We start from the raw sequence: 12,468 nt of genomic DNA on the forward strand, positions 1-12,468 counted from the left end.
TTTCACACAAGCTCAGTCATCGCTTTCTCTAACTACTCTCTCTAATTCAGTTACTCCTTTAGCAACTGATTTGCAGACACAAACACGTGAGCTAACCTCCTTCTTCACACCTTTGAACCTTTCTATGACTTAATAATTGCCTCTTAATTATATATGTTTGACTATATACTTTTTTTAATATATACTACTCATTAATTTATGCATCCTTTTAAGGATGCCACACTATAATTATTTGAGTCAAAAGACTATGGAAAATAAATAATGTTTTTCCAAATATAATAAAAATAAACTTTGAAAAAAAATGTAAATATGTTTATTTTGTGAGAATACTTCTTTGATTTTACTTTTTATTAGAATATACTATGTTTATTTAAAGTAAGTCGGTGCAATAAGAAAAGATAAAATGCTTCTTCAAAAAAAAGAAGATAAAATGTTAACTGTTTTTATTTAATAAAAAATTAACAAAAATAACTCTTTTGGTACTTACACATAATTTCTATAAAAAATGTAGAGACAAGAAAATAAAAAATGAAGATATGATTATGTATTTAGTCGGTAGATCTTTTTTTTTTTATATAATACAAATTTTTAATACAACTAAATAACTTAATTTATTCTAGAGTATTTAAACGAGATGGTAAGAGGTTTGTTTTTAGTTTAACAAGATATTCCATAGAGGATAATGGTCGAGGAAAATTCAGTTTTTCTTTTGGCGAAGAATATTTAAAATCATAATATTCATGCAATAACGTTAAAATTTATGAGAAATTTTTTTGCAGCGAATATAATTCTTCTTAGCTCAAGATTTAAGACGTTTATTAACAAAAAAAATACTAACCATAAAATACTAACTACAAAATGAACAACCAATTAATAAAAAATAGTTATACCTTCATATATAGATCCATGTCTACTATAAGAATTTACAAACATACAACAAAAGAAAATAAAATAACAAAAATAAAAATAAAATAAATAAAAAAAGTAATATTGATCATCAATTACTAATTTCTACAGTATTAATTAATTACACCCTTTCACAAACTAGCTGTAGTTCTTCACATACCTTTCCCCTGCAACCAAAAAAATACAAAGGTTGTGTGGGAAAGTACACTTGTATTTTTCTTCTTTTATCTTTTTTTTTTTTCATATTTTTCTTAGTAACAAATCAACATGCTGCAGAAGAATTTGTAAAGGGGTTATAAAAGTGAGGCTTAGGAGCCATTGAGAAATTGTTCTTATTGGAAGAACCACCGTTAACACCGCCGCCACCACCACCACCTAGTCTCTCACAAGAAGGACACATACTAAGAGTAGCAGCTGGCATAGGCATATACAAAGGTTGTGCTAATTTTAGTGCCTTCAATTCTTGCACCTCTTTTTGTAGTCTCCTATTTTCATCTGTTAATGTTTCACAACATTTCTTTAGGAACTCACAATCTACCTCTGTTTGCTTCAGCTTTGTCCTGTTAAACCCAAAAAATCAAACCAAAAAAATCTTAATATAACATATTTTTGATATATATTTTTCAACATGAAATTTTTGTCTACACATAGTTTTTTTTGAATACATGAATGATTAAATTTAATTTCAATTAAATTTAATTAATCTTGGCCACCCATTTATAATTGTTTGTACTAACTACTATGTAGTAGTTGGTGATGTATGATATTTATGTGATACCCATAATTAATATGAAGATAATATTTCATTGGCTATAGTACTTTTTGGTTATGCAGATAATTTTAAATCAATTGCAAATATAACAGTTTTTTGAGATCTCTGCAACAACGGTATCACAACTGTAATTGTGGTCGCAGTTGTCGGCAAAATAAAGAAATTTGCTGATAGTCACAACTACGACCACAATTTAAAAACTATAGGTATGTATGTATTTACGTACCTAGCTCTTCGGTTCTGGAACCAAACTTCAACTTGTCGGGGTGTTAGATTTAACTCTCTGGCTAAAGCTTGTTTTTGTTTCTGTAAATCCATAAAAAAAAATTAATAAATTGAAGGTATGCATGAAATTCTACAATAAGAGAGAGATTATGAATTATAATTACAGGATTAAGAGTGCTGTGTTGTTTGAAACTTTCTTCAAGCATAGCAGATTGATCTTTGGTAAGTCTAAGCTTTTTTCTAGCTGCAGTGGCACCATCTTCATCTTCATCACTAATTCTTGAAGAAACTCTCTCTATTTCAGTTGTTTCCATTTCTAATTCACTACTAACATCTCTTTCTCTCTTCACTCTTCCACTAGAGAAGGAAGCTGAAACAACGCTATGATGAGGTGAATTTGTTTGTGTTGAAAAATCAAGAGGTTCTTCATAGTAACTTTTAGTGGATAAACCCAACGTTAAAGATGGTTCTGTTTCATAGTTATTGTTGTTACTTGATGAATATGGTTTTGTAACAACGTTGTTGGATGATGGTGGTGTGTCTTGTTTGGTAAGAGTGAGAGCTAAGCCTAGAATAAGTTGAAGGCTTGGATTGTTACTTGCATCTTGGTTATTTAGACCCATTAAGAGAGAAAGAGAGAGAGAGAGAGAGAGAGAGAGAGAGAGAGAGATTTGTGTTTTGTGGTATGAAAGGAAGAGAAGAGAGGTATGAGGGGAAGAGTGGGATGATTAGATGATGGTGTGGTTATATAAAGTTTTGTGGGAGTAAATTGGGGGAAAGAGAATGAATGAGACTTTTTGTGGGGTATTTGGGTGGGTGGTTGGGTGGGTGTGGATATGATTATTAGGACTATTATTATCAATAATCAAAGGGTGGAATGAGTACATAAACTAAGAAATTCTTGAGTAAAAGATTGGTCCAAATAGTAGTACAAGATTTTGAACTCAAGTGATCAGTTGTTCGATTACTGACTTTTGCATATAGAAAAAATTTAATTGAAAGGAAAGAACAAATTTTGTGTGTCAATCAGAAATTAGTCATTAATAAACGACGGTAAAAAATTTTGTAACTAAAAAATAAGGGTCTTGCTAACGAGTGCCCCCGGAGCACTCTTTAAGCATTCCATTTAAAGAAACTTTTTATTCAAAAAGTTAAACACTACAATTTCCAATGCGTTGACTTTACGCATTCCGATAAAAATTCTATAAAAAACTTACTATTTAAGGGCTTAAAGAGTGCCCCGGGGCACTATTTAGCATTAACAAAGGTAATAATTATATATATTTAAATATGAGTACTTCCTCCGACCTTAGCAAATTTCTACTTTTTAGGTTCATGCAATTATTAATGTATTTGATTCATATTATAGATCAGATATATTTTAATTGAATATGAAATTGGGGAGTATATATAAAGGGCGCAAATAATAACTGATATGAATCAATTGATCTCGATCCAACGATCACTGAATAAATGTGTGGAAAAAAATCTTTGACTCAAGTTGCCCCTAGCACAAGACACAATGAGAAACAATTCCAACCTTAATTAAGATGTTTATGAGAGTAGGTAGGCTATGGGGCATAGGTGCATTTGAAATTATGTCAAAGAATAGTTGAAAATATGAAATTTCCCTCTCAACAATACTCAAAGATAGGTTGACCATTGAGTCCACAGTGTTACTTCCATTATAATAAGAGACATAGTTGGATAATCTTTCTCTCTTGGTCGGGTGCTAATATAGAATTAATGTTAAGCACTCCACATGGTGTAGTATAGTATAGTGCATAACACACCAAGACGGTGGGTGATTTGATTCACATTCGTACTAAATCTATGAATAGAAATCAATCATCATTTAAAATAAAAAAACACTTATAATTCTTTTATATATCCTATATATGCTTCCTTGCGTAATGCGTTTGTGTAGTAGTTTCACTTTACATATTATTGTCCCAATTATTGGCCCTTTTTTGGTCATGCTTTACTCTTTTCACAGAATTTTTATTTTGTTAAAGTCTAATAAATTAAAAGGGTCATACTAAGTACTAATGTGTTTCCAAAACATTAGTTAGAGAATTAAAAATGAGAAATTTAATATTAAAAATAATATATTTTATATTTTAAAATTATTGAATACACGTGTTTTAAGATAATTATATATTATATTTGACTTTCTTAATTAGTGGTGTCTCTGGATCAGACACTATAGTTAACATTTTTTAATTAAAATGTCATCATTTAACACATTAAGATAAATAAATAGGACCACATTCGAACTCTAACTCCTAAATATTATAATATCTCACATTTATTTAGCACTTAAATACCTCGAAATTAATATAATTATGAATTTATCTTCTTTTCTCCTCCCTTCCCATATAAATTTAATTTATAATTAATAGGGATTTAGTAAATATTTTTTGACATGAAATTAAGAACATGAAATTATGAAAATGAAATTAATTATTAATTATTCTTGATATATAAGTGTTAAAGTATGTATTTTTGCTTATACTTAAGTTTAAATAGAGTAACTAATATATAATATATTGTATCACATAAGTGATAAATGTTAGGTCATGAGCAAGCATGATTATCCCATTGAACTTTGAAAAATCACATAAAAAAATTAAATATTACATCTTAATTCATAATTTTAAAATATTAGGTATATAAAATATAAATCGTCTTATTTATATGTTGTTTAGTATCCAATTTTTTATCTAACGTGAGATTTTTATTCACACTTGATCATATGCTATATGTTTTGTCCCATTAATCACTTGGCATGACTGATCCTTGTCTAGTGCATATTAAAAAATATATTTTGAAAGAAAATAATCTCTTAAATAAATTTCAATTATTTCGAGAGAGTATAAAAATATTTTATTTGCTAGAAAATAGAAATTAACATATGGTAACCATTTTTTTCTCCAATTTCATTTCCTTTTGATTTTCCACTAAATTAAGCAAAACACATGCACATATGAATGGTGTATATTATAACACGTTCAAAATCCACTCATGAAAAGATTGCTTCATAAGTAATTTCCAAAAATTAATACTACCACAAAACAACTAAGAAAAAAAAATACCATGATTGGAAATTAGACTAATTCATGTGTGTGTGAGTGTGTTTTCTATAATAACAACAAACCCACATGAACTGTCTCCCACTCCATGCTTAGCTCAACTAGTTAGAGATATGGGTACCATGTCACCATGTTTACCAATCTTGCATACTTTTTAATGATGGAAGAATGTGAGAGATTGGTTGGACGGTTTTCTCTTGCTAATTATGAATGTGGAGATTAAAAAAGGATGTGCACTATTAATTTATTTTTTTTCCTCCAATAGGAAAAAAAGAAAAGAAATTAAATTAAAGTAGGTAAAAAACACAATTGGAGTTTCAAAGAGTTATAATGGCGCCAGAATATGATTCATCAACGAGAATCCGGATTTTTGCTTAAATAGAAAGTTGATGTAGAGTGTTCCGGACCTACTTTTCTGTATTAGTACAATAAGCACTTCCAATAATGCATTGTCGGCCATGGGGACAGAAGTTAGGTCACCCATAATTGATGATCAACCAAAAAAAATAAAATAAATTAGGAAATGAATACGACAACTTCAATTGAATTGTGTTTGTATTTAAAACTGTTTTTTGATTTAGATAAATTAAATGGCAAAAAACTGAACAAAAATTGTACGTAATTTTTAATCAATCGTTAGTTGGTACACTGATGATTGACATTGAACTTAGTAGTGAGGATCACGGTTCGATCCCCACAACTGCGATTGAAATGAGACTGAAATCACTTAATACCAAAACTGACTCATGAATTAGATTAGACGGTCTAGTGGACCAGATACTGATGATACTATATTTAACTTTGTGTCTACTATACAAGACAAAATGTTGTTTTATACCATAAAAATTTATTTGTGTTATTCTGTTTTGTATTGTTCTATTCGGCATTTACATTTTTTTTTAACATGTATTCTTAGAATAATAGAAGTTAAGGAAACTAAAATTAATAATTTTAATTTATTTTAAAAATTGAATACCACTTTCCCACTCAACATTTATATTGATTTTTCTTAATTTTTTTATCCTTAAAACACTAGTTAGCATTTTTTAATAAATAATCACAAAATAAATTTGTTGAGGAATAGCTTATTTTATTAAACCGTTCAATCTTTTGACGGAATTAATTGTAGATTAATTCGTGTCCATGTATTATTAAACAAAATTTTATTTTTGACAAAATTAAACAAATTTAATTATTCACCTAATTTTTTGTCATGAACATACGCGTTAGTGCACACAAATTTAATTTTTTGCTTGGTTAGCATGCATGTCTGTCTTGACTATTTTATTTGGTTCGAATTAATTAGTAATTTTCATATGGTAAGACCACACAAGTACAGTATTGATTAAGATTATCTAAGAATACAGTTGCAACTTCTTTTGGCGTTAATAAATTTGTTTAATTTTTTTGTCAAAAGAAAAATTGTTTAATTTTTGGCTGGTAAAATGAAAAATTCTCCGCGTTGGAAATGTGATGTCAATGTTGACGGGCAATCTTTGAATGGAAATTTTGTTGGAATTAACTTGAAAAAGATTAATTATATGACTGATTAAATGTGGGCAGTTTTTTTTTTTTACAAACCCTTTGATTGCAGGAGAAAAGGGTCCTAATAATAAGTTAAATTTGTTCCCATTAAAATTAAACTCGAATTCTTTTAAACGATTTGTCTTAAAAAGAGTTAACTAATCGCTTGAGTTCAATAATTTTGTTATATCAAAGAATAACAATAACAATCAATCATTAGTTGTTAATGATGTTCATGTTTAATCTTCCTAACTGCAATTGAGAGGAGGTTGAAACAACTTGATGTCAGAATAACTGCCGAACCAAATTAGACAATCTAATAGACCAGATACTGATGGTGAAAAAAAAAAAAAAAACTATAATGGAATACATTATTGGTGCACCTGAATTTAATTTCAATTCCATCGATAACAAGGTCAAAGAAGAAAGAGCTCAAACAAAATCTTCATAATCATATGATCTCGTGTCTTTTTTCCCTTTTTGTGTTAGGTGTGAAACACAAATTATATATCTTTGCGTGTACAAATATAGGTGATTATTCAATATGATCTCGTTTAATCTTCTTTATTAATCTCTTGGTCCTAAAATGTGGCTCGTAAAAGTCCTAATATATGAGCAATTGAGACAAATTTTGTCCTTTGAGTAGTCAATTTTTTGAAGGAAAATGCTACATACAGCGAATTATTTATCACGAAGCCTCATCGCGAATGACGTGTCTCCAATTTCTGTTTCTATCCTTCTCTGTCCAACACTCCTATGCTTGTTTTTTATTTTCTTCTAATTTTCATATCTCTTCAACATTACCTATCTCTTCTTCTCACTAAACATTCATCAAGTAAAGCTCCTGGTTTTGTTTTCCATCAGGATAAACTCATTTTTATCACTAAAATTGGCAACACTACGATTACAAAATGAAGGTTTCTTATTCAAAGACAAGTGTAAATATGGTTCGGAATTAAAAACAAAATAAAAAAAATGAAGAAATTGTTGTTGATCTGCCTAACAAACTCTACTGATCTGTAATAAGAACCAATTTCCGATTCACAAGTGATTAAAAATTGGAATTGTTTTGAGCTTTTCTTGAATTAAAACATTTATAATTACAAGTCTCGTGAACTCTCTCAGTTTTGATCCTATTTGTTCCTTGAAATCTTGAAACATATCTGGTGTAGTTAAATCTTTGTGTGTGTAAAATCTGGTATTGCTTGTTCTAATATGTGCTTTATAGGAGTGATGAGCATATTTAGAGGATTGAGTATTGATAAATTTTGATGAACGGTGGGTCTCTATTCAAGCGGATAAAAGAGAGGATATTCAAGCGGTTCGTGGAAATTTGCGAAAATATTTTCGCTTTATATAGCATTACTCTTTTTTGAAAACGGAAATGTTGTTTATGCCAAGTTTTTTCTCATTAACGCATCACGATAGTGTTGTAAGTATAGTGGACATTCTTATAACTTTTATATATCCAACCATTCATATATTTTTCAAAATATGCGGACCAAATAAATTCGGATTAATATAATTTTCAAAAAGTTCAATCATAATGTCTTTTAAATCTTTCATGTCCTTTTTTTTTATATAACAAAAGGGGCTGACGCCCGGAAGAAAGAAATTACAAAGTGATTAATCAGAGAGAAGAGACTTCCAATACAGTAACCGCCAATAAGTACTTAATGACCTTGGGCAAACATCAAAATAATCACAGCTAACCCCCATTAAACACTTTATATTTGCCAACGGATCCGCACGCTGATTAGCTTTACGATAAGAGTGATGAACAACATCTTCCCATTTTTTTCGTTCCCTTTGGTTAATGGGAATCTTTTCCCAATTAAAATATATATAATCTTTGTGTGATAGTTTTGGTTGACTTTTTAATTTGTTGTTACATAAAAATATCTATGTAGTTGAGATGTATCTTCAGGGACGTTGGGGGTTGAATGTGGGGGTGGAGGTGGCGAAGACAGATGTTAGCTTAGGAGGAGGATCTTGTTGTGGAATGTTGTGCTGCTCTGGAAAATAACTTTTTGCAAGTGAATATTACTGATTCTTGGAAATGACAACTTGATCTTTATGAAGACTATTCGATCAAAGAAGTTTATCATTTGTGTTATCTAAAGAGAATAAGGTATAGATGAGTTGGAGCAACACAAGGCGATTTAGAATAGTTTTATTTTTTTGAAGGTGTCATTATGTGCATGGAGGCTAGTCCAAAAAAACTACCAGCAAAAGACAATTTGGCGAGAAGGAGAATGTGTCGCATTTGAATTCTTTACTATGCGCTGCTCCTTATGGTGGAGATGTGGAGTATTGTAGTTCCTTTGAACTATGATTATCGTTATGGTGAAGTATGATAGTTTTTTTTTTAACTATAATCATCTTTGAAAATTGAAGCAAATATATTTCTTTCAACCAAGATGAAAATTATTGTTGTTAGTTGAAAAGATACTTGTTGAAAAGTTATACGTTGCTTATTATATAAAAGAATAGGGAGATTAAGCTTAAATATGGATTTCAGTTCTTCATTAAAGGATGCACTAGTTGGAAGCATTTTTTTTTTTTGTATAGAGTCGGTAGCATCTTAAGCATATATATGACTTTTAAATTTCTATTATACTCTTTTATTATAGTGTTTTGAGATATAGTTTTTTTTTTTTTAACGATGTTTTGAGATATAGTTAGATATTTATTTTGGGATGTATAGGTATATTGCGGTTATGAAGTGTTTGAAAGAAGAGTCTAATGTGTTATAGCAATTGACACATATAGTGTTAATTATTTGCTGATTGTTATTTGATAGTATTTATCATAATTTTTTACTTCACGTTATATATTTTTGTTTTAATTGTGCTCTTTATTTTTTCCCAACATCAATTGAACAAATTGTTGGGGAGTCTAGGATGGATATCAGATCAAATGCTTCACGATCATAAGAAAGTGAGACGACACATTTCAACCAAAAATTTTAAGACATTAGAATTATATGAACACCTTTTTTTTATAATCCAACTTTATTTTCATTCAAAAATTGATGTAAGATCTAAAACTCAACACAAAATGGTTTAGTGTGTTGAATCTTTATATGGTGTCGATTGAACTGTATTATAAATTGATCGACAGTATTTTATGCCAATCCAATTACCAAAATGAATTTGGTCTTATCTTAAATTATAGTATAAGCCTCTCTTATTCTTTATCTAAATTTGGTATACATTTTATCCGGAGCAAAGTTAACTGTATTGCTCATAATCTTGCACTTATGCTAGTCTCTATGTTTTTTATTCAATTCTATTAAGTATTGACAATTTTATCTTCAATAAAAAGAGTTAATTTTGTGAGTTTATAATACAACTCTACAAATTTTAATTTTAAATCAGATGGGAGTGTTGGATCAAAAACGTTATTTTATTTGGAACAGTTTTCTTTTTTTGAAAGTGTCTAGTAGAGATTTTTCAAAATAAATTATCTACAAAAGATAATCTGGTTAGACGTGATGTGATTCAATTGGATTGTTTTCTTTGTTTAGAACGGTTTGATATTGATGAATCAGTTAGTCATTTATTTTTTAGTTAAATAAATTTTTGTTCTTTATAAATATTTTGAATTTCGTTTTTAGTCTTATAAAAGAATTACTAACTTTTGGTCGCCAAAATATTTTCGGTAATAATTTTCGTTTGATACATATAGACCAAATGACAAAATAATTAATCATAAACTCACACACACAAGTAAGAGAGACAGAGTTCGAACTCCGGTCATAGTGTTCGGCCTAACCATTTCAGCATTATTTTGCTAGTTGAACTAAGACTTAAGGACTTTTCTGTCACAATTTTTGGTCCATACTTTTAATCAACTCTTGTGGACTTTTAAATTTTCGAATAGTTTTTTTGTATTTATGTTAATAATATTATAAGAATTTCACCTATAAAAATTTAGAATTTTTTAACATGAGATAAATTATTTATGAATTTTTAAGCGCAAAAAATTTAAAAAGTCATATTTAATTCATCACTTGTTAAAATAAATAAACTTTTGAAAAAATATATTTCTATAAAGTATTAAACATGACTGTGTAAAAAATTCAAAATTTTGAATAATATACATGAGTTTACTGAAGAAAAAAAAGGATCAAAATTATGACAGAAAATATTTGAGTGACCAAAACTTGCTGAAATTTTATATAAGAACTAAAAACGAAATTTATGATATTTATAGGGAGTAAAAATAAATTTAACTCTATTTTTTATTGTGAAGTTTTTTTGTAATATGTGGCGATGAGTCGTAAAGTTGTTGGGAATAACTACTCTTTTTTCAAATGATACTCATTATCATTCTTAACAATTTGACGGTAGTTATTTGTTTAACAAAGAGATGCAACAATGTTTGCTGACAATTTGGGTGCGTGTTATTTGCTTATTTGAAAATAACATAACAACGAGTTGCTCAAAAAAAATTATCAACAGTTTTGTCGGTGGTCGTTGAAGGCTAAAAAAATAGGTTTCAGGGATGATTTAAATATTTGATGATACAATCTATTATCTTGTTTAGATATTAGAACTGTGTGATTCATTTTTTAATTGTGAGTGTAATATTTTTTGGAGGTGTTTCTCTTTAGTCTCCTTAACACTTTGTATTTTCCCTGATTGTACGTCCTGTATTTAATTGGGATTATTTTTTGATATATTATTTTGTTTCTTAAAAAAAAAATCTTAGTCTATAAATTAATCTTAGATAAAAAAAAAGCTACAAAATTTGATTTTATATATGAATTAATTTTAGAAACAACATCAATTTTAACCAATAACAACTAAATATACCAAAACCAATTCTAAACCTATATAATCATTTTGTTTACTCTAATTATGGCGTGGAGGATGGACGTATGAGAGGGGAGGGGTGGTGTGGGGTGGGAGAGGGAGGGAGGGAGGGAGGAAGACGGGCGTAATAGAATATTTTTGATAGGCTTTTTAAATCGGGGTAGATTTGATAAGGTGAAATTAATAATGTGGTGGTAGTTAAAAACTAAAAAAAAAAAAAAGTTTTATGTTCAATTTGAATATGTGATGATTTAATCTTATGACTTGTTTGAGGTATAGAATTAGATAATAGAAGTATGTGTTGTTATATTCTTTTAAACTCTCGCATTTTTTATTATTGAGTACACCTTATTGTGCTTAATTTTGTGTTAATAATATATATTTATATATATTGTTTAAAAAAAATAATATATTTATATATTTCATTTAGCTTCTTAAATAAAACATACACTTTTTTTAATGGTGAATCTAACATACACTTAATTTAATTTTAATTATGATAGCTAGTAAATTAAGAAAATCCATATAGTATCATCAAATTTGATAAATGATTATCAACGTCATCAATTGCAACTTGTTTAATAATTGTAAGTTAAAAGATCATATGTCATGAACCACTGTATACTTTAGAAAAAGGATTATATATCCGGGAGGGACTTTTGTCATTGAGTGGCTGCATACCAAAAATAAAAGCAGATAGGCAACTTATGTGTTGTTTTTGACTTTGACACTTTGAAGGAATTAAAATTAAGACTAAGAAACAAACAAATATGATTTGGTGAGGTTGAGATGTTGTTAATGACTTAATGTATAGTTGTAAACAGTATTATATATTCTCCCAAATTGATTGCCTTTAATCAAAATATTCATATATCACGTACTACATCTTCCTAGATGGTGTCGGTCTTTTAGCTTTCTCATTGGTGTTCCGCTTATATACGACACCTCTATTTTGTATTTTCGTTTATCCCGGCCTCTGTTCGTCTTATGCAGAGATCGATTGTTATTAATAAAATTTTTCCGTTTAAAAAAAAAACATCTTCCTAATCTTTCGTAAAAAAAAAAAAACCTAACTTATAAGTCCCAACAATTATATAAAACAGAAATTATGATTATAAAAAATATCTTT

At 28.7% G+C, this 12,468-nt stretch overlaps 1 protein-coding gene across 1 annotated transcript; it reads right to left on the minus strand.

Moving 5' to 3' along the window:
• Positions 1 to 870: 870 nt before the first annotated feature.
• Positions 871 to 2,724, minus strand: LOC123921010 (homeobox-leucine zipper protein HAT22-like). Its single transcript, XM_045973382.1, has 3 exons — positions 2,068 to 2,724; positions 1,905 to 1,984; positions 871 to 1,466 (listed from the first exon to the last, which is right to left on the minus strand). The coding sequence occupies exons 1-3, from the start codon at positions 2,524 to 2,526 to the stop codon at positions 1,169 to 1,171; spliced, it is 837 nt and encodes a 278-aa protein (XP_045829338.1). The 5' UTR covers positions 2,527 to 2,724; the 3' UTR covers positions 871 to 1,168.
• Between the last annotated feature and the right edge of the window lie 9,744 nt (positions 2,725 to 12,468).

This window comes from Trifolium pratense, linkage group LG4, assembly GCF_020283565.1.
Source record: "Trifolium pratense cultivar HEN17-A07 linkage group LG4, ARS_RC_1.1, whole genome shotgun sequence".
Taxonomy (NCBI): domain Eukaryota; kingdom Viridiplantae; phylum Streptophyta; class Magnoliopsida; order Fabales; family Fabaceae; genus Trifolium; species Trifolium pratense.

Bases quoted from the DNA above. Each gene is read 5' to 3' on its own strand.
- LOC123921010 (XM_045973382.1), bottom strand. From the start codon at position 2,526: ATGGGTCTAAATAACCAAGATGCAAGTAACAATCCAAGCCTTCAACTT. The intron at 1,985-2,067 runs GTAATTATAATT...ATGGATTTACAG, and splicing joins AACACAGCACTCTTAATCCT to AAACAAAAACAAGCTTTAGC. The intron at 1,467-1,904 runs GTACGTAAATAC...TGGGTTTAACAG, and splicing joins TTCCAGAACCGAAGAGCTAG to GACAAAGCTGAAGCAAACAG.